At 42.1% G+C, this 23,520-nt stretch overlaps 1 protein-coding gene across 7 annotated transcripts in view; it reads left to right on the plus strand.

The window, feature by feature from the left end:
* The window catches only part of MYO6 (myosin VI), a 924,144-nt gene that overhangs the window by 612,032 nt on the left and 288,592 nt on the right, over positions 1-23,520 (plus strand). For all 7 annotated transcript variants that reach the window (XM_086926522.1, XM_086926523.1, XM_086926525.1 and 4 more), the window contains exons 18-19: positions 1,042-1,212; positions 18,499-18,537. In XM_086926522.1, coding sequence (XP_086782648.1) covers positions 1,042-1,212; positions 18,499-18,537 — 210 coding nt within the window. The remainder of the gene's footprint in view (positions 1-1,041; positions 1,213-18,498; positions 18,538-23,520) is intronic.

Below are 23,520 nucleotides of genomic sequence, written 5' to 3' on the forward strand. Positions count from 1 at the left end.
GGTAAAGGGAAGCCCTCTCTAAATGCTACAAATAGCTGGCTTTGAATTTGGAAATAAAGAGGCAACAAGTGTAAACTAATTAGTCTGTGTGTGCACGGCAGTCGTAATAAAATGTAGCGGTCGGACTGTCAACTGCTTGTCGGTCGGTCTCCTGACCACCGCAATAGCGGGCGGCGATCTGACCGACAACTATCGTAATAAGGTCCGAAGTCTTAAACGTAAGGTAAATGCAAACTATGAGAAGGAAAACATCAAGAATGTAGTTTTATGCAAGGTATTGAGTTTGAGGTAGTTATTTAACTATTTAACTTGGCAACCAGTGTTCCACATCTAGAGCATCACCACAAGTTGATAACTTTAGATACATTTGGTTATTTTATGTTCACTCATGAATGAAGTTGACCAAATCGATCTGTATGCCCACCAGGTAACTTAATGCGAATCAAAAACATCATTGGGTAATACCAGAGCGCATGAGAAAAGTCGCAGATGTGAATTTCCCCTAGCAAACTCTGATTCCTCTGTTCCACCTTATGGGAATAGATAACTAATATTGGAGTGAATTCTACTCCCATACATTCTGAGAAATCAAAGGTAAGTGATCTGCTGTTGCTGTTGCAGATGCGTCTGTGGGATTCAGCAACATGAGCAACCTCAGCAAACAGATACCAGACACCTAAGTACATTTTTGGTACCTCTCTTCTTTCTCCTGTTTTAAGTGTCCACCTAAGTTAAGGCATAAAACAGCCCAAAAATAAACGTATTTGACAAGTTGCAGAATCTTTTTATTTGAGTTGATGTATATTTATTTGCATTCCCAGAAAATTGCCCTCGTTAAAGTGTCTCCGAACACTAGCACCAGTGCCCTCTTCCTTTGAAGCAAATTACACTATGCACATTTTTCTATGTTTAATTTTTTTGATATTCTGGGGTTCATGACTGCAGACAGTTCTTTGCATTAAACAAATGCGTAGTCAGTTGTGAAGTTGTATACAAAGTGCTTCACAGCTTACAAAAACCGTTCTATCTTTCCCTTTACAGACCCAGTTTGTTGAGAAAAATAACGATGCTTTGCACATGTCACTGGAATCTCTCATCTGTGAGTCCAAGGACAAATTTGTTCGAGAATTATTTGAATCCGCAAACAACCACAAAGACACCAAACAAAAAGCTGGAAAACTTGGCTTCATCAGTGTGGGCAACAAATTCAAGGTACAGTCTTGTATTGTATTAGTGCTTTTGTCTCTGTGCTTTTACCTTTGAGCCTAATTGTTCTCCACATTTTCCTTTCTTTTACTTGCTATAAAGCTGAAATGCAAGCCTTTTCTTACCACCTGTTTCCTGCTCTTTCCTCAATTTCCATCTTAGTAATTGATGAGTAGCTCCTGCTCATGAACCCTGTAGAGGAGTTGAAACGAAAATAGGTGCCAGCCAGTGGCTGCAGGTAAACTCATGTCTTTTGTGTAGGTCGTTTAATTAAGGCTGTTCGATGTTAAAGCAGAGAGTTCATCCTGCTCATTGCATGCTTAATCCTCCTGATTTCAGCATGTGTTTGCTAATGTGACTTTTCAATTTACACGTTTGACTTTAGTTTGAATGTCAGGTAATTTACTTGTTTCAAATAAACAAGAAACACAGCAACCTTCTGGCTGAATTCCACTACTGGTGTCGCTTGAAGGAAAATATATCATAACTATAAGATGAAAAATGCATTTAATATATGTATTTTCATTTTATCGATACATTCAAATAATGTTTCATGAGTTTGTATATCAGAATTGTCATTAAGAATTTCGAATGATATCTGATTTTACAGTGTCCTGGATATGTGACTTTTTCTGTGGACTTATAGAGAATCACTACTATTTATCGACTATCCTGCTACTCGGTTTCCTTTGGCAGAATGCCAAATTCAAGATGATTATATTGTTGTACTGTTCACATGGTCTTCTTTGACCAGTGCACTCATTAAGATATCACTACACTGCTATTTATAATAGTACAGTCTAGTGTTATGGTTGTAGACCACAGTGTAAAATTCACAACAAAATGCTTATAATTTTCAGAAGCCTCAATGAAAAATGTATCCTTCTTACACAAGAGTTTCAAAGCGCAATTTGGCAGTGTACCTCTCCTACTCTTGGGCTATCAAAGATGTGCAGCTGCACAGTGCAATATAGGCAAATAGGACGGGAACCAGTTATAGATTAAGTAATGAACACCTATAGACCTTATGTCTGTATCAGCAGTACTGGGTTGTGTTCCCTGTGGTCCTGAACTGCTGATACAGACATAAGGTCTATAGGTGTTCATTACTTAATTCATGTTGAAGGTGTGCCACAGAAAAACAATGTTGGTGATATAGTAATGGAATGAAATCAAGTAGGAGGTGAATAAAAACAAGTTAAACTGGCTGATACTGATTGAGCCTTGTGTAAACAATCGTTTGTTTCTTGGGCAAGGTCATATTTCTTCAATAGAAGTTCAGTTAACTTCCCTGGATTCCAAGATTACTACAGGATTCATCTCTAGACACCTTAGAACTGTGTAGACTTTGTTGGAGATACTCCTAGAGTCAGAGTAAAGATGGTACTAGGATCTTGACTCTGTTCAACGGGTATGGCAAAGTTATTGAACTCTCCTTTGAGTCCACAGGAGGTTTATACCATGTTGCTAAGCATTCAGATTGAGATGCTCTCTAAGGGGCAGATTTACAAGCCCAATGCTCCACTTTTGCGTCACTTTTCCCATGTTAAAAATGACGCAAAAGTAGCACAGGGGGCTTGTAAATCTGCCCCTAATTGTCTAGACAAAGAGAGCAGCGAAACTGGTCTCCTCCTCTAACTGGAGTATCAATATAGATGTCTACATACCCTTCAAAATTCTAGAGGCATGGATACCTCATCGGATGTGGCTTTCAACTGCCAATCAAGGCCCTGCTACTGAGAAAGTAGCTTTACTTACTGCAGAGGTACTCAAACTGCCATTGCTGTAGAATAAACCAAGTGGAGATCCTGCACCCTACTGTCACCGAACCTACTCTGCCTTTCACCAATGGCCTGATGGACCAGAATTTAGTGACATGGAACAAACTTGGTCCTCACTGACTATCAGTCCCCAGATTGTGTACAGTCCACGTCCTGCTTATACGGATCTGAAATTCTTGATAGCTCATCTGTGTATTGAGAGCTCTGTAGTCATCTTTTCGGGGAGCTTTGCACTTCACTCACTTGATGTGGCTTGCCTTTTAGATTTCTATTCCCATGCATTGTTTAAAATGGTTCTGCAGGTTGTTCCTTATTTCCTTGACCATCTCCTGAGTTACTTTGCACTGGTTGCGCATGACAGGCAATACGCAACTATTGACTGGGTTGCCCTGGGCTTGGTAAGGGCTCCAAGGTTGCCATCTACTGCCGTACCCAGATGGACTCCACCAGCTTCTCTGGAGGCATCCAGCAATCTTTAATTGGCACGATCTTTGATGTCTCCCGTCTCTTTGGTATCAAGGTTGACTGGCTCTGAAGTACTTTAAACCAGGACAGACCACAGCACAGGCTTTTCCCCTGCCCTTCCTGGCACAACAGTACTGCAAATTTCAGGACTGTTCCTTTTGAAGACGTCAGCCCTCTCAGCCCACTGTGCCTCCAAATACGTTTTTTCAGCAGTATTGAGAGTGTGGTGGATTCAAGAGCTGGAGAGGTCAGCGGCCATAGTACTACTTTTCACGTCCAATTTAACAGCTTAAGTCCACCCTTGAAAGAACATGTGCAGTCTGTAGGGGAAAGGTTTCATACCACTTTGAACTAGGAAACTCTTTACACAGTCTACACCCTTCCCTTCCAGGTCTCCCCTTCATCCATTCAGTCAGTCTGGGAAGTTCATTAATGCATCCTGCATCGGCGTAGCTTTTATTGGTGTAACAGATGCAGTGGCATCAGGGCCCTGAGACAGCCCGTCCGAACTGTGATTATTTCTGTATTTAATACTTCAAACAGCAGTCAGGGGACTCTTTTACTTCCTTATGATTGGGCCAATGACACACTTACTAAACTACTGAGCAGCAGGATGTTTTTTTCACTGTTAATCAAAAGTGTGGTAGAACTAGTGCCAGCGGCCGAGATACTGAAAGAAGTAGGCAAGCCCACTATTCCTAGGAACTGGTGTAGTTAAATATTTCCAAGAAAACAGTAATCGATTCAGATTGATTTAGAATTTTTTGTAGTGTATGGGAGCCTCAATGAGTGCAATGCATGATCCCCATTAGCAATCAATAAGAAACAAATTACACGTTTTATATTCATTATAATGCAGAAACAAACTGTACATTGATTGTGAACAAATATTAATAAAGTACACAAACTGTTATGTACAAATAGCCAACTCAACATTCAAACATATATTAGTTCAGAGTTATACAAAGCTCAATATCAAATGAGTGACTAAGGCTAAAACGTTGTGACGTTTCAACCCCAGTCTAAATAGGATCTTCCTCAGGACAGAAAACAGGTAGCAAGAAGACAGTGAGAAGAACTGTCAGTTCGACTAGCAATGTGTGGAGTGCACCTGACTTGTCAATTTGCTGGTCTTGGAGGGAACATGCATCATCAAAGATAAAGGGCACTGCATGTGTTAGACCCTGAAGAGAGGAACCCGGTTAAGCAAGTTTGTGGAATATTACCTCAATGTGATTTGCCAAGGCATCGTTGCTAAATATTTATGAGTAAAGTGCTGCTCATTCCCTTATCCTTCCTTTCGGTTGTAGAGAAACTGTCTAACCACTAATTATAGGATGCAACTTGTATAGTATGCGAAGTGCTGACATGCAGATCCTCTCAGATGTGTTACATGCATTAATCAAAAGTAAAAGATGTACGATGCAATCATCAAAGTGACCTGTATGTGATCTAAAGGTCTTATAGCATGGAAACTGGTCAAATACACATCCGGAAATAAATCAACAAAGGACCGCTCGGTGGACAAGAAAATCTGCCTGGCCCATACATGTTCATAATAGGGCACCTGCCATGGCCATATACACACAAACCAACATATCAGCCTAAATACATTGATAACAAGTGCAACTCATTCCCTTTTGTAATATTCCCATCGATATGAAGACATAACTGTTAGCAGAATCAAAACAGTAAGGCGTTGATGTCAGAGTGAATGAGAAAAATCATGCCAACACAACAATACAGTGTAATGTAAGTATTTGCATTGTTGTTTCATATTGGTAATGTCACTTCATTTGCTAGGTTGCGGCCTAGTTATGAGTGCACATTATAGTCTACTCCAAGGTCTACTAAAATGCCCATATTGCAAGTTCGTTGTTGTAGGACTTCTTGGTTTGACTCGTTCATCAGACCCACCACCTTAGAGGTACTGGTTTGGTGTTGATTCAAGAAGTGAGGAATGTGTAATTAGACATCTACATCAGAACAACCAGTTGCTTGCCTAGGTAACTATGTTAGTGGTGGATACATTGTCTACCTGCATATTTCTTACTGATCCCTTCAGCTTCTATGTTTTGAAGATAATGCATGCATTTTTCATAATAGGTTTCCAATTCATTTTAATGCACACAAGAGTGTGGAAGTAAGAAAGAAGAACTAATGTCAGGGCTAGGGGTAGTATCTTATGTGGCGCCATATTTGGGTGGATGCTGGAGCTGGGATGGAACAGTGGTACTTCTTAATAGATCAGGAGAGCTCTGACAGTTTCCTTATCATGTCTGGCACCTGACATTATTCTAGAAGTGAATAATCTGAAGGTAGATAGAGTTTTCACCAGAAAGATTGCATCCAAGGGCAGGTCATTTGTTCTTTTACACTGACCGCTTCATTAGTGTTTTGTTCTGTGTACAAGATAATTGTACTCCATCTCCATCATTATGTGCTCTTTCGGTAGTGTTTGTAGAATATTCTTTATGTGTTATATATTCTCTTGAGGTAAAAACATTACTTCATTATAGTACTGATTAACCCAGTTTCCTCTTCAGCTTCTATTTGCCCGGTTTCTTTCTGTGGTATTTGTTTATCCAGTTCTGAGTTGACTGGTGATTGAATACATCATTTGCAGTTGATTAGAGACTGTTCTTTAGAGGTCATTGGGAAACTGTGAACCCTTGCCATGGATATGGAAGTGATATCCAAGGACTTGAAGAAGAATACAAATCTTCGATGAAGACTAGACAACCGTGGCAGAAGTCTTCAGCTCTAAAGTATGCTACAGAAAATGTGAGCAAGATTACTTCAGAACATGCTTAATCATTCTTGATCCAGCATGTAAAATACAGGAACATTGAGAAAGATAAGAAGCGCACAGTCATTAGTATTCATACTTTGGAGAAGATGATCCTCATTGGTACAAGGGCAGTTTGTGCCTCACTGAAGTGCAATGAGCCATATTGAAAGGAGTTAAGTAAGTAAGTAAAGTTTATTGCACAGTTAATTAAAACTCACAATTTCAAATACATTGTTTAAAAGAAAGGGTGGTTACTAACAAGAATAAAAGAATAAATATCAAAATTTAAAATGTTTCAGTGGTTCAACTTCTTCTGCAGTCTGACCAAAAGTTCAAAAGATACCCCAGAACATGTTTCCGGCTATTGGGCAGTTGCTTCTTTTTGTGCCTCCTTGATTCTCTTTGCCACTGCATCAAGAAATTTTGTGGTTCTGCAGTTTAGTTGGATCTCGCTTGGGTTGAAGCACAGTTTAACTGCCTGACGGCATGACCTGACCCCCTCCTGGTTCCATTTTGCACGTAATAGTGTTCTCCTTATGTCCATTAAACTGGGACAAATGCATATTATGTGGGTTATGTCTTCAGGTCCTGCCCCACAAAGACGGCAGGTTAGATCTTTATGGTTCCTTTCCCATGGCGCCAGATGGGGGAGGATCGGTAGTACGCCTAGTCGGAATTGTAAGAATTTTTCCTTTGTCTTCTGCTTGAAGCCTTGGTCTAGATATGCTTGTGGTTTGAGGGTTTTATAGTCATTTAGTACTATCCAGCCGTGGGCTCTTTTCGCCAGGGTTACTTTATCTTCAAGTAGCGATACTATTTTCGTTGTTTTAGTTACTTGCTTTTTAAAGCTTTTATGATCTACTGAGCTATTCCAGAGGCCAGTCAGTTCTAGGCTTTCTAGCGATTGCATCAGGTACTCTCTAGCATGTGATCGTTCACGTCTTTGCAGTTCAATCCAGAGGTGTGTGTTTAGGGTGCCTGGCTCTCCGTTTCTGATCTTGTGCCAGCATTTTATGAAGCTGCCCCTTCTTTCCACCGTTTGCTTTTGTATCCCAAATTCCAGACGAATTTGTGCTGGTGATACATATCTAGGAAGCTGAAAAATTGACCTGTAGGTTTTGCCGATCACATTGTCTAGTGTCTGTGCATCCTTTCCTAGGGTTGATTCACTCCCGTATGTTAGTCTTGGTTGGAGACGAGCTCTCAGTACTTGTAGAAAGGGATCGAGCGTATGGTCTGGCAGTATCTTTTTGAGGGGTTTCATTGCCAGGTAGCTCATGGTTCCTTTTTGGTAAAGTGTCTCCAGTTGGGGTTTGAATGACCCTCTGCTGTCCACCAGCACACCCAGGTACTTATAGCACGTCGCTTGGTCCAGTTTGTTACCATTCAAGAACCAGCTGTTCTTCCTGGTCTTATTATTGTTCACTGCCATGGTTCTTGTTTTTTTCAGGTTGATGGTTAGGCCGTTACGATGTGAAAATGAGCTGGTGGTGTTTATGAGATGTTGAAGGCCTGTTGGAGTGCGGCTTATTAGAACAAGGTCGTCGGCGTAAAGGAGGTTGGTCAGCGTGATATCACCCAACCGGGGCGCGTGCGAGTTGGTTTTATCCAATTCCTCTGGGAGGTCTGCCAGGTAAAGGTTGAATAAGGTGGGGGCTAGGATGCACCCTTGTTTCAGGCCATTATAGGTGTTAATTTGCCTTGAGAGGTGCGTCCCTTTGCCCAGCTTGATCCGGACCCAGGTGTTGGTGTGGAGTAGGATAAGTTGTTTCAACAGCAGTTCTGGAATCCCCCATTTTTTAAGCTTTTGCCATAGTTTTCCCCGGTCCACATGGTCAAACGCTGAACTGTAGTCGATGAAACATAGGAACAGTGGGGTTTTTCCTAGTTTTGCAGCGTCTGTTAATAACGATAGAGCCATGATGTTGGTGGTTGTTCCCTGCCCTCTACAGAATCCTGTTTGGGTGGAGGGAATTATGTGCTCTGTCTCTGCCCACTGTGTCAATTCTTCTAGTATTATGCCAGCATAGTACTTTGCCTCTATGTCTAAGAGGGCTATCAGCCGATAGTTGCCTGGGTTGCTCCTGTCTCCTTGCTTGTAAATTGGACTTATTATAGAGCCTTTCCAGGATTCCGGGCATGCTTCTAGTTCCAATATGCTTGTAAAAAGTGGAACTAGTGTGTTGCTCCAGAACTCGATATCGTGCTTAAATATTGACGGTGGAATCCCGTTAGGACCCGGTGCTCCCTCCATTTTCCCCTTCTTTATTTGAGTTTTTATCCGATTTGCGGTTATTTTGATGTCATATTCGGTGTTGAATATTGGGGTGCTGTTATCCTTCTCTCCCTCTGCCATCTTTTCGTTGACTAATGCTCTTTTGCCTTCTACTACGTTGCAGAGCCCTTTTTCTGCTTTTGTTACTGATCCGTCCTCTTTGCTTTTGTCTCTTTTATTTGCTGACGAGCCTGTGGCTGTGTCTTCGTTTGGTTTGTTGAAATGATTGTGCAGGTAGTCTGCCCAGGCTGGCTCTGCTATGTATGAGCTTATCCCTTGGTGCCCTGGGTGTTGCAAGCTATGAATTGTTTTCCAAAAGTTGGCGCTGTTCTTTAGTTTGGAATCATGTTTTATTTTTGCCCATAGTTCGTCGTTCGCCTTCCTTTTGTTTTCCCAAATTGCTTTTTTTAAGCTTGTTTTTAGACCATGAAGGATGTGTTGTAGTGGTTCTTTTACAGGCTGTATTCGCAGTTGTTTCAGGGTGTGCTTTATGTCCCTTTTAAGGCTTTTTATCTCCGGTGTGGGTGTCTTTCTTAGTGGGTTCTTCGTGGGTTTGCCTTTTAATGTCCTTGATTTGGTTGCGTATTTTGTCCCAAGGGCCTTGGTGAAGTGCAATGAGCCATATTGAAAGGAGTTAAGGATATAGCAGTTGTTAAGAAAAAGATGCATTTAATATGTCTTGATGGCTTCCATGATTGTAGCCAAGAAAAGGAGGAACGCTGCTGTTGGAAAACATGGTGAAACTTTGGCATCACAGTAAGGTTTCTTGAGCCTGCGTTGATCCAAACTAGTTTCATGGCATCTGAAATGCAATCTGAAGGTCATCATAAGATTTGGTGTTTCTCCAATTCCTTTTCTTGTGAGGGAACTCTTGTGTTTTAGGAAGTTGCTCCCTGGGTGGGTGCTCATTTGGCTGGAAGGTAATTGTACACTGCGCTGCCGATCTGCTTCTACTACAGTCTTTCACCATGTATTTGCAGTATCCCTGGCAAGAGGGGGCTCCTGGTAGTCTGAATCTCAAAGGCTAGTTGTTGAACATAATCAGAAAAGGAACTGCAACTGGTGCTCTGCCTTTAAATTATATAAAAATGTATTATCTCGTCTTTTCCCAATTTTAAAACCTCCCAAAGAATTGATAGTCCCCAATTAAATCTAAAGCTGCAAAAGAAAATGTATCAGTCTGGATAATTAGATGGCTGATACTAGAATATGATGGGCAAAACAGGAGGCCAATGTCTGAAGGGGGATCAACCAAACAAGCCAATGGCTGATTCAAAGCCACTTTCAGTATGTGTATGTGTGTATGTTGTGTTTGTGTGTACTTGTTGCTAGAGGTTTTACTAAACAGCTACAGCTGCTTGTAGCCAGGCATAAAAAATATTAAATTGAGGGGTTGTCGTCAGAGTTCTATGAGACATATACCCAAATGTATTGTTAAATACTTATGTAACACTCCTTTACGGAATACAAAACAATATTTAAGTTAGTGCCTAACTAGTGGGTTTGATAAATACATTATTGTACATGTATACTGCACTAGTTTCCTAAATACAAACATTAAGAATCATTAGTCATTATACTTTGCTAATAGTTGTAAAAAATGAAATAGCTTATGTTGACTAACGTGGTCATCATCAGCTGTATGAATTTTGCTTAACATGAGCAGAATTGAAGCCAGCAATCTTACTCCTCCCCTGGACAAAGGAACGAGAACCTTTTACCTTTGATTTCTCAAAGTAAACCAAATTGCCAATATTTGTGTCATATTTTATCTGCTTCTCCATACAATTTGCATATCCGTGTGGGATTAATAAATTGAGGTCAATCTTTATGTAATTCATCTTTAGTTGTCCTATTAGATCCTCATTAGTTCTGCAATGAAAGTTATTTATTAATGTGATGTTAACGGTAGTGCAACAAGCGATTTATGGGTAGCCTAAAAATAATAAGTTGCCTGTGACTTTTGACTAAAAACATGTTATGGTGAATATTGTCCATAATACTTCTTGGCAGCATATTTATCTTGCAATGTTTTGAAATGAGGATTTCATCTCTCTCCTTCTGAGCCAGCATTTTCAGGTCACTACTATGAAATTCATGATGTATTTGCAATGACCTTCTTCAATTAAGAATAGTTACAGCATTAAAACCCCAGTTCTAGCCTCTCGTAAGTCTTAGCAGAAGTTTTGTTGAGATTGTAAACAGTTATATTTTAAAACATCATGTGTAGAATTTTCATTCTGTTTTATAACTGCCCCACCATATAACAGTGTTGAGATTTAAATGCTTTAAAGGCAAAATATTGTTTTTATATCTTCTTTATTGCAAAAATATTAATTTGTAATTGACAATATTTTAGCAAGTCAGATGATTAGTGCAGTTTGTTGTGAGTGTGATCATAATTTCCAAATGTTGGTAAGTTTTTTTACCACATCCAATTCCTTCCTTTATGAAACCTTTTAGATATTGCATTTCTAAACTTGCCTTATATTGTCTCAATACATTTCAATGTTGTAGCTCCTAACATATTCTTTAAAGTTTAGAAATAACACAGAGACAAAATATCTACTGGAGAGCATAGCAAGCCATATTGGCAAAATAAAATCTGTGTAAAACAGACAAGGGCAGCACTCTGTGTGATATATCTCTGCACAAGCTCAAGGTGGACTAACATCTGTAAGAATAAACTACATAGTTGCTACTAGGTGAGCTTACAACTTTAAAATTGGTAATGTTGATTTAAAGGGCTGTTGTACTTGAAGAAGGATAGATTACTGAAAAAGTTAACATTTGTCTTATAAAAATGAAACTGACATTTCCAGTTGTATTTATGCTCCCAGAAACTCATAAGAATTTGAAAGCGTTACTAATCAATCCGAATAGCAGAGCTAGTAGTTTTTTTTTTTGTTTAGTTGACGAGTCAAGTCGTGACAGTAACATACTGCATCAGGAATGTCTAGAAGGTAAAGAACAGATATTATTAAAGAGTAGCTGGACTGAGGCAAGAAAAACATTTCTAGTATAGCTTTTGAAGAGCGTTTTTGCATATTACTATTTTCAATGGAGAGAGGAATCTTGTCTTCAGATAACCGGATCTTCTATTTGGTCTCTTGTTGCATAATATTTTGTAGATTTCTGAACAGGCATGCAACATATCTTTGAGAAAGATTGAAATTCAGTTACAAGTAACAACAAGTTGCAACAGTACACAGAAAAGAAATACAATCCGCAATGTATTATTGTTTCAAAGGTTTCTAAATGTAAGTATGCAAACAAATGTCTAAGAAATGAAAATTGGAAAATCATTAGCCAGGATGAGGAATTAGAAGAATTCTTTAAACAAAAAAACTAATGTATGAAAAAGGGTCAAACCAACAATATCAATGACCCCTAGGAAGAAAATCAAATGATATGGTGTAACCTGAGTGTGAAAAGGTTTCCATCTTTACATTATGTTAATTGCACAAGTATATTGAAATGAGGACACATTACACATCCATATTATGGAACAAAGATAAAATTGTGACAACTCTCAACATGCAATGAAGCATGATGTTTTATACAAATCACCCTATGCAAGCTTTTATGTAGGCTTAACTGAAACGGTTGTCAAAGTTAGAAAGAATACGTTTCACTCTGATATCTGGCTACAGAATGTGAAGTCTTCGGTTGTGAGACACTTTCTGAAAGTGCAATTTAACTTTAATCAGTAAGGTCTGTAAAGAAGAAATTAACTCAGAGTGAGACTCTTGACTCTTTAAATCAAATGGGGCTTAATGAATCACAGGAGTGACATTTCAAATAGAAGAGTGCCTGGAGGGTTAGTATTAGAAGAAGCATGTGATCCCATTAGGAATGGAAAAGAAACTGACTCTCATCATGACAGGGGATGTGAAGAATGTGGACAGTTGATTAAGGTTTAGGGAAAATTGAAGAGGCTTAGAAGTGCTAATAGGTTGAATGTTATAAGTATTATTTATAGATCAAAGGCTTCCTTAATAGGTAGTTGTCGGAAAACGAGGCAGTATCCGTGAGGCCTGCACAAGTAACATGTCACATTTGTCCTTCACTGGGAACCAAACACCCTATTGTAGCGCTTGACTCTCAGAAGGTAGCGTTACAGAGCAGTCTAAGGCTTACTCAAGGGAGGTGGTGTAGGCTAGTAATCGCCATTACCAATGCACAGAAATAACATTCGAAAATTGATTGTCCTGTCTGTACTTTGCTTTATAAAAGTAAGAGTACATTTGTTAAACACACACACTACTTAATAATATGCACCAATTTACAAATGTACATAGGCTGTTGGAATTACTTTGTGATATTGCATAACATCTCCACCCTTCACTCGGGGTGGGGTCTAGTACCACCACTTCCATGTATGCGTATCATCTTGACCCCTAATGCAGTGGGTTGCCACAACCTGGAGCAAGGGCTTTGCCAACTGACACCATCCCAGTGGCGATCCACTCAACAAAAATTACAAATAGGTACACCTGCCCTGGGGACACATAACCCTGACCCTACAGTATGCACTGCTACATTTTGTGGCTAACCATCTGGATTGTTCCTTCCCTAAAGCTGTAGCAAGAATACATGTTTGGGTATCACTTTAAATGAGGCACTCATCATAGTTGATAACAATTATAATGCATTGCAATTAATGCCTCTACAAGGCATCACAGTGGAATCACATGATTAAGCATATACAGCCAGACACCCTAGCAGGAATGTCTGGCAACAAAACCGCACTTGGCTTATGACATCACCTTACACATGTATTTCACATCACACATGTGACTTTCAGTCCCTCTAAAAGAAATAAAATTGGTAAATGCACTTCTCGTGCAATTGCACCTCTTCACCTCCAAGGGATGCCCTTTTCCAGACATCCCAAACTCAGACCTTCATACCTTGGTGCAGTCTGTAATGCACCCCCAGCTGCAGAACAAAAGTTCCAGCCTCAGAATGCTTGGATTGCTAGCTGAGCCCCTGAGGGGTTATTCTTTACAAGTACCCAGAGTCTTAGGGAGGGACTTTCTTCCTTTGTGCTGGGGAAGACTGCCTTGCTCCTGCAGCTCCCCCTGCACCATGTCACACATTTGGTGTGACCCCATCCTCCTGGGACCACCACGAGCTAGGAAAAAGCTGCTTTTCTCTGCAGGCCTACAAGAGTACTGCAGGGCATTATGGGCTGCTTTCTCCCTTTCCCCTGAATATTGTAGCAGCGAGAGAGCTGCGACCACTGCTGACGGCCTCCTGCCGCATCCAGACCTCGTTGGGGGGGCCCAGTCCCACTCGGAGCCCCAGGTGAGTGTTTCTACACGGCTCAGGGAGCCCACCCCTGACTGCTCCTCTCTTTGCGAGGACCTGGGGTCCCACCCAGGCACCCCCCATTGCCACATCATTGAAGGGCAGCCCAGGGAGCCCATCCCCCACTGCCCTGCCGGCTCCTCAACTGGCCAGCACCCTCGCGTGCTGCTGTGGGAGCCGGCCTATCCTTTCTGGTCTGCCCGCTCCAGCGGGCAGACACGGAGGCTGCCGCTGGTCGGGCAGGGCCTCGGGAGAGTGCGACGGCACCACTCCTCCTTCCTACTGCTGTGGGGGTGTGCGGCTGCCCTCCCCCGTCCTCGGCATTCACTCTGGGGCCCAGAAATGGGGTCCTGGGCCCCTGGGCCACTTCATGGGGAGCGCTTTGGAGCTCCCCAACTTCCGCTCTCTTCGGGTGTCAGGGTGGGCTCCTTGCCCAGGTTCACGGGGAGCGTGACGGCGCTCCCCATCTTAGCTTCTCCTCGTCAGGGGCCAGAGTTGGGTCCCTGGGCCCCTAAGGCTACTTCGAGGGGGTGCCACGGTGCTCCCCACCCTCCGTCGTCACTGGGGGCCAGGGTGGGCTCCTGTTACCCCGGTTGGGCCACTTCACAGTGAGCACAACGGCACTCCCCAGCTTTGCTTTGTGTTGGGGCAGTCCCTGGGACCTGATCCCATCCCCGGGGCAATTCAAGGACCGGCGGCGAAGCCCCACGCGCTTCGTCGTCGGTCCGGCCAGGGGTCAAAGGTCGCGTACCTTGTGGGGGGCATATCTCAGCTCCCAGGGTACCGATCTGCATCATTTTTGCCTCTTCTTGCTTCTCGTGGTGCTACCCACTGGGAGCACTTTCCATCGCCCTGCTAGTCTCAAGGAGGGTGAACTCCGCAGGGAGCTGTCTTCACTGGCTCCCTGCACCAGTCTCTCACTTGGCTCTTCTCCTGGGCTTCTCTTTTCCTTGCGCAGAGGCCCGGGCTTCTGCTCACTGGTCCTGGACTCCATTCCTGGCGCAATTCTGCATCCTGGGACAGTCAAGGGGTTCTTCCTTCCAACTGGCCATGGCGCCAGGCTCCAGGCTCCAGCACCAGTCTCCCTCTGCAGACCACACCCCAGAGAGAGTTCCTCTTCCTGGGCAAACTCTTTTTAAAGAATGGGGAGGGGCCTGGCAGAAAGTCTCTGTTTGCCCTATAACACAGCGACACATCACCTCTCCGCCCCTGCTCCCTCTTTCCTGCCCAGGCCTCTGGGTTTGTTAAAAATGGCGTTGTCCTGAGATCTCATTCCACATGGTCTCTGAGAGCCCATGCCCCCCTCTTTGCCTTCACTCCAGAGCAGCTTGGTCCCTGGTACCAGGTGTCAGCTGCTGATGGATTAACCTGTAGCTCCACCCATCTTCTCTTCTTGGAGTGGAGGCCTTCCCCATTGGAATGCTTGTCGTGCAGGGCTGGGCCTCTAATACTACAGCTTGGGAGGAAGGTCATTAATTCACCCTGGCAGGGTCAGCCCCAGCCAGGCCCTGGTTATGAGCTGACTCAGAGAAATATGACATTGCTGGATGACCCAAAAGCAGTACAAATATGACTTTGGACTCTGCAGAATACTTTTTCTCACATAAGTTACAGTTGACTGTAGTGCGTGTCTGGAATTTGTAGGCCCTAGGAAAGTAAAACTAGCCCATTTGCTCCTCCTCCTCATAGGATAATAATGGAATAAAAACAGTAAAGCACACTGACTTTCCCTCAAATGTTTCTTCCCATTGTAGAAAGCCTATTCCATGTCTTGTCCCAGTTCTGCATAAGTCCTGCCACACAATTCAATTTGTAGCTGCTCCTGGGCTGCACACGAAAGGAATCAGCCCTTACACTTTTGCACACGCATGTGCACACCTGTTTGCATGTAACCAATCCAGTGCCCCTCACTCTGGCTGCAGTGCACGGCCTACTCGCGCCAGGAGGACACCGGTATAATACACATGCAGTCCCTTTCATCATGAGTTCACCGTGGGTGAGTCACACCTTATGAGGCTCTCCCACAGTAAAAGCTCAACAAATGGGTGTTCAAAAAGCAAAAAATCCTGGCGGCTCAGATGGTCAGAACCACCTTCTAACAGTTGTATTATTCAATGAGTGCTGGTGTACAGCATTGCCAAAAATTAATCAATTGAACATATGAACATACATTTAAAACTGTTCAGAAGGCCCATCTTTTCTTTGAGCCACATGTCAGCTTTTGGCTGAAGTGAAGCTAGTTCAGGTCAATAACCCCACAAATGACATCTATTGTCCATAGAAGATGTCTATAGAAAACCAAGGAGTTTAGTTTATTATTTGAGAAAAGTAACATTGCACATTATCACGTGCTTTAGTCACATACTCAAATATCAATGTAAAACATTGCAAAACAAAAAAAAAGTACAGAGCATCATCCAATTCCACTAAAACATACCTTTATTTAAGAGAAGTCCGATTCTTATTATTCTCCTGCCATCTGATGTTGTGTTGGGAATATTATAACTCTTTTTTAATTTGAAGTGCAAGTTTGATTTCTAGCTTGTGAGATATGAGTTGTGATCATGTGTCCTGAACCCCACAACACACTGGGACACAGAATCTACCTTAATTAATGTTTATACTGTCATTGGGTTTGTATCCAGTACAGCGTATTTTGTAAAACTGATTTGGTGTGAAAGGACAGAGAGAAGGTATTGAAAGAATATTTACAATTCTAGCGAATATTTAGATGCCGGACAGTAATTTAAATATAGGGCACACCAGGATGTATAAGAATAATTCATGAGGGTGGAAGAAGAAAAAATACCATTTAAACTTTACCCTCACATAACACTCCTGTCCATTAGAGTGGCCTGCACAGTGTCTGTAGTCTTTGCTTACACATGGCCAAGGCTAAATGCCTCACCAATAGAGTTTTTTTATGTGCAAGAAACAAATACAGTTCTAGGGATAGCCATTAAGTACATTACACTCAAATGAAGAACAAGGCATCATCTAGTCTATGTCAGGGCTCAGAAGAATTACAAAAAAAGTCAAACAAAATGGGGCTGAAGGGCAATACAGACCTCTGCACCATTTGAGTTCGATGAGGAGAATCCGAGCCTACCTCCAGAGTAATCAGATACTGAAGACTCTTGTGCTCCAAGTACCCCAAATAAGTGAGTTATGGTCATAGACACAGCACCTATTTCATCCTCAAAGCCTGCATGGCATACTTGCACGTTCACTTGGGAACGTGCTTCTGCATCTGGCCTGAAACTGTGAACTAAAAGGCCTATCAACCACTCAATGTGGAAAAACTCCAAGAGATGAAAGTATCTTCAAAAGGTTATTGAGTTCGAGATGCATATGTGTTTAAAAAGAAGATAACGTCCAGCAACCGGATCAACATCAGAAAGAGAATCATGTACAGGAGAGGGAACGCCCTTGATAACGGGCTCAGAATCTAGAAGTAGAAATGAGAAGATGATGCACTTCAACTCAGAAACTGACTCGGACTCGGAAAGAAATACACTCTTGAACTGCAGAGCTGGTCAGGATGAACAAGCTGATCAGTCTCAAAGACTGCATCTGTGAAAATGTAAGCCAACCTTTGCAGAGATTTCTTACACTGAAAGAACCAGTGTGAGATTTTTATGGAAAAGAGGGTATACACACGACCTAAAAACCGGGTACATTACAACACAAACAGCACCATCATAACCACAGGCTTCCCTTTCACTTGAAGATCTTTGAAAAAATAAAACTGACATTTGAGGAGGCCATTTAGAAAAAAGAAACAGTTTTTCATGACAAAAGTCAAAAAATAAATAAATAACTTCACATATGTTTTTCACCTCCACAACCTCCAAACACAAATTCAGAGGAAGAGGTGGAGCAGGACGAAGAGCAAGCCGAGGTTGAGGAAAAGAATGACACCTAGAATATATGGCTAGTAGAATCGGATGTCGAAGCTTTGGACATGTACAATTAAAATATCACCACTGATTAAATCTCGTTTTACCAGACGTAATACAGAGATGAAATCTGCTACATGGGATTACTGTGCAGTTGAAAGGGAAGCAGGGCTAATTTCTCATTGAGCACTTTATTTCAAATAGAAAAGACCATTGATGCCTGTGTGAACGGTAATTCTTAAGTCTACCACAGAAACCTTTAAAGACCCTGCAAATACCTGGTTCAGTACACAATTGGCCTCTACTAAACATTGGCTGTGGTATGGTACTTGGAACAGTGTCCTGATGGTAACATTACCACATCATTAGAGTGGGAAGGGTTTAGTGCTAGGACTCGGAGTGTAGAGCTTATTACGTTACATTCGACATGTGCACATGGTTTGTTGCGGGCACCTTTACGATGATCTTCTTGGTCTTTGTGTTTGATTTAGTCCTGTGCTTTATCTGTGACATGTTCCCATCGTTTTATCTGCTTTCCCATCTTTTTATGAGGCTGTGTGATCTGTTTCTACAATTCTGAGGCTTGCCTGCAGCTGCATGTTTTTATATACACGGTACTGCTGTCTATGAAACAAAGGCAGAATCCTACTAATGCTTTCCGTTTTATCTGTTGCATGCATAGTAGTATATCCTTTGTGAAATTTCAATAACCTGTATTTCAACTTTCATTTCCTTTCGAATGCTGAATTACCATTTTTTGTTTTACAGACTCAGCTAAATTTGCTACTTGAAAAATTGCGTAGTACTGTGAGTATTTGCAAAGATAATTTACTGTTTTCTATTTTGATATGTGCCAATAGTACGACTCTTGGAAACTGTTATTCAGTTGCATCAATACTTCAATGATGATTAAAATGAATTAAAGACTATGCAACTATTGTTATTTACAATCGTGTCTGATTAAGTAACAGTCTATGATAAACAAAATGTAGTTGATGTCAGAATGTGTGTCGAATTACATTTTGGTTAAGCATCAGACGCAAAACTAACATTGTCAAATAAAGAGTTATATTTGTATGTGCAGGATTGCACACCTCGCAAGAAACTATTGCAATTATGGTTTAAATGTACACATTCACATCTTTTGTAAACATTATTATAACGTTTATTTACACAAAAGGATGCATCATGTGAAAGCAGCAGCTTGTGTAAGATTATATAAGTTTGCTTCACTAGGAGTTGTATTTCATCTACATGTTGAACTGGTAATGCCAGCACACAACTGAGCTAGGTTCTGTGAGCTTTATCTGTCATCCGTTCAACATCAGTACTTGTTTCAGCACACTTTCAGGTGAAGCTGCCATATACATTCTACAGTGCATTCATTGTCTGCTGTACAAACAGTAGTTGGTTTTGTTAATTCACAGGAATCGTAGGCAGGTTAATTGCTGTTCATCCATGATTCATTCTTGTTTCTTTATAATAAGGATATAATAGTTGCCCTCTAGTGGTCAGTGATAACTCTCTTATTACGTTTTGTGTAATTGGATTAAATGCACATGATGATTCATTATACTGGTCATTTGAATTTAAGCATATCTTTTTTATTCAGGCTATCAACAGGCAACTGTACTCTTAATTTCTAACGAAGCAGGGTTTCTGTTTAATTATTTTCAAGCAGCTGTGCTAAAGTCTCCCTTATCACATTTTATTCCAAATGTACAAAGATGTCTTCATCTACATTGAGTCTACTGGGAGCCACCAAACAACCTCTTATGATTTACTGGGATTCAAGTTGATAAAATTTCCTCACAGAATCTCCTCCCCTCTCATCTTTTGTAACCTTGCAAAATTGTCAATTGCATAAAATTCCTGCAGTTCCTCATCATTATTATGCATTTTGTTAAAGCGTTTTGCTATGGTGCAGAAGACACAAGATCTAATATTAATGTACATGTGTGCTGCAAATATATTTGCGTTTGGATGGACATTCAGTCACAAAGACAGTGTAGTCGTTCTGCAAGTCATGTTTGGATTCCCTGTTTCTTTCCATTTTCCCATTAGAAAGGTTTTGTTGGTTTGTCGTTAAGTGCAAGCATTACAATTGTCACATCATTTGAATCCTTTCAGGGCGACATTTAGCCATATAGTTTGCTGTTGCCTTCTGAAGTGGCTGTACACAGTATGTCTCTGAGTGACTTCCCCTTTCTATATGTAGTTGTAAAAGATGTTTTAAATCTGGGTCTTCCTGTTGCAATTCAGATGTCTTTGACGGATGTGTTTTATTTGCTTGGACTCTTTCATGAAAGTCATAATCATTCTTAAATTGTCATAATTTGTTTTCTTTTTCTTGTTTGGTTGAAGTGAAGTTAAAGTCTTGCTTTTCGCCTTCCACTATGAATATATTTTTAGAATAACCCCTGGCCCTAAATGTGTTCATCAGTTTCACAATGTGCCTGTGGAATTCAACCTCTGTTGAAAAGTTTTTCTTCAGTCATAAGTTATATTCATTTAAGTTTTTTATAATGACAATTAGTAGCATGAAAAATGCTATTTGTTGCTGGAGTTTTATGATGGACAGTTTGTATCTTTGTGAGGAAGGCAGGGACACGAAACAACACTTACTTGGTAGGTCGGGCGGGGATCATGGGAGGACTACTGGTAGATGTTGCAGGCACCTAGAAAGAGCTGAAGGAACAGTTAGGAAAAGGGGAGTGGATAAAATGTAGACAAAAAAATAAATAGCATTGACACAGGACTACCGTATATAGGAAGGAAGGGGAGGATATATGCCAAAGAAAAGGTCGTCGGAAACCTATAAATGGAGAACTGGGAGAGAAAGCCATGAAGAAGATGCAGAGGACCAGAACGAAATAAAGGAGCAGCAAGGGGGAGGAAAAGGGGTGTCCACAGGACAGGAAGTAGGTTCACAATTCTTTAAGAAGGACAGATTATTACATCAAAAGGGGGGGCACAACCCGTACAGCTCTTTGTCCCAGAACCGTTTAGAGAGCAGGTCCTATTCTTAGCACATAAGCATTTTCTAGGCATTCATTCTGGACAGGAAGAAACAGACAAGGTGATATTAGATAAGTTCTCATGGCTCAGGAAGAACGGGGAGAGAAAGCCAAAAGTAGGATGCAGAGGAGCAGAACGGAATAAAGAAGTGGCAATAAGGAGAAAAAGGGACATCCTTGTGACTCCGGAGCCGGTGAAAAAACTGCCTGAAGTCACAAACGAAGAGACTGAGGATGAACAAAACTGGTCAGAGGAGAAGCGGTTGCCCCAACATTTGCGGACACACCCGCTATAACTCAGGAGAGTAATAAACTTAGCTCCCATTTCCTTTATGTTTTCTTTTCACTACCTGGATATTCTCCTGTATCTTGAAGGCCATTGGTGACGACCTCTTACCCAGACCAGGAGCAGAGAAGAAGGTATTAAAAGGCAGGTCTTTACATCCTAACCGTCAACCTCAAGGAAGAGAGCACATATGCTAACCAGAAGGATGAAAATTATTGGATGAAGCCGCTGGTTGTAACATCTACAGCACACCCTGTTTAGATGTGACTTTAGTATACTCTTTCAAAACACCCACACGTAAACAAAAAATGCCTCCTAAGCCTTATTTTCGACGATGTATCCAAGAATGTCACTATGTCACTGCTGAACACATTGGTGAAACTTAAATTTTATGGGTTGCCATTTACTTTCCTGAATAATGGTTGAATCTTCCTTGGAACCATTTCCATATGATGAACAGTCATCAATCTAGTAAAGTCATATAATGGGCTTTTCCATAAACTTTTCATTCTCATCATTCAATGCAGTCACTTTCTCCCACCATCCCATTGTGAAATTAGCATTGATTGGTGTAAAGAACCAAGATCCAGCATTAGTTTTTCCGATGTTCTCATTTTAAAGTAAACTTTCCTATCTCCTTGTACTTTTCCTTTGGTCAGGTATGGTTAGTTTACCCTTCTACAAAAACTTGCATATAAATGATTTGAAAGGCGTATATTTTCCAGATGTGAATACCTAAAGAAAACATATTCAATTTTGGCTATCAGCTCTTTTTTTCAATTGTTTTCAATGAGATTACACTTGAGTCAAATTTCAGACGTGAAGGTTGATTTCCAGAGCGGTAACACCACGTACGGAGACGGATGTTGACGGAGGGAAAGAGATAGGACATATGCGTGACGTGACGTACTGAGCATGAACTGGTGACTGAGACTATTTGACATTTTGGGAAAAGGATAGAAAAGTAATGAATAAGGAAGCATTCAATTAAGTTGAGAAGAGAACAATTTTAAGGTGTCTTCTTGGTCAAAAAAACTACTTTGAAGCAAGGTTTTTCCTGTCAACATCCCCATCCCATGGAATCCCAGAGGGAACCTAGTTGGTGGGATATTTAAGAGAGGAAAATTACTCCAAGATAGCTACAGTGCTGAATCCTCAACAGAATTTCCCACTGCAATCCAATCACTAGAGCTGTTCTAAGAGTTTAATCGTGGATATTGCGCCATCCAAAGGAATTTTGAAGTACCACCAGTGACATTCTGGTTTGAAGAATTATTGAGAATATTTCCAGGTTGTAGAGAACATTTATCTTATCTGACGGGTCCTGATGAAGGTGGTGTCCATCGTTGTGCAAATCCCACCGAAACGCGTTGACCAAGTCCCCATTTTTTTACCAAACAAAGTGGCTATGTACTTGAGTAACAGAGATAGCATCTAATAAGACGTGTATATAGAACTCAGATACGTGAAGTCGTGAATGTGATAGAGTGAAAGTGGTATGTGTGGTTCTGTTCTCTACCTGGTTTTAATTGTACAGAAGCTTTGAAATGGGCCGGTCACCCCACGCACCGTGCACACTCTCTGCGAGTGAGCCCCCGTTCCTGCCAAGTGCCGCCGCTGCCCGCAGCCGTGCTCCTGGACTGCTGTCGCGGTAGTTCCTCTGCTGCGCGGTTGTAACTCTTAGCGCTTGTGCCTGCATTGTTCCCTGTTGTATTTTCTTTCATTGATCCCCGTTGTATTTTCTGCCTTTGTTCCCCCGTTCTTTTGCCTTCGTTTTTCCCTCTGCATTGCCCCCTGCTCGTAGTATCTTTGCTCTGTACCTTTTCCTGCCCAGCCCCGGTCGCGTTTCCCGCCCGCTCTCCGCCGCTGCCCCCCTGCGGCCCCGCCCCCTTCCCTCTCACTCCCTTCCCATTTGCCGCCCCGCTCCCGCCTCCCAGCTGCTCCTCCCTCGCTCCACCCCCCCCCACTCTCCACATATGGCAGAGAGGCAAACGCGCAGCGTTGACACGCAGCGGGCGCGCCGATTGTGCGCCGAAGGCGCGCCAAAGGTAAGCCCTTCTGCGCCCGTCCGCGCCTGGACCGTGCCCAGTGCCAGGACCCCTGGCCCCCGCAGACACCAGCCCACCCGCCGGACCTACGACGCCACCGAACTCAACGCACTCAACACCGGCCGATGCCTGGGATGCTACCGAGCCACCCCGAGACGCACCCACGGATCCTTCAGCTGCCACTCCTGCAAGTTCACCTGCAACCGGACCTGCACTACACCAGCACCCAACAAACCGAACTCCAGCAGCAACCACCTGAAGTGCATCCTGCTCAACACCCGCTCCGTCCACAGACACACCATTGAACTCTGGAACCTCCTCGACACCACATCTCCAGACATTGCTTTCCTCACGGAAACCTGGATGAATGCCTCCTCAGCGCCCGACATCGCCATCGCCATCCCGGACGGATACAAGATCACCCGGAGGGACCGCACCA

Source organism: Lissotriton vulgaris, chromosome 6 (assembly GCF_964263255.1).
Source record: "Lissotriton vulgaris chromosome 6, aLisVul1.2, whole genome shotgun sequence".
Taxonomy (NCBI): Eukaryota; Metazoa; Chordata; class Amphibia; order Caudata; family Salamandridae; genus Lissotriton; species Lissotriton vulgaris.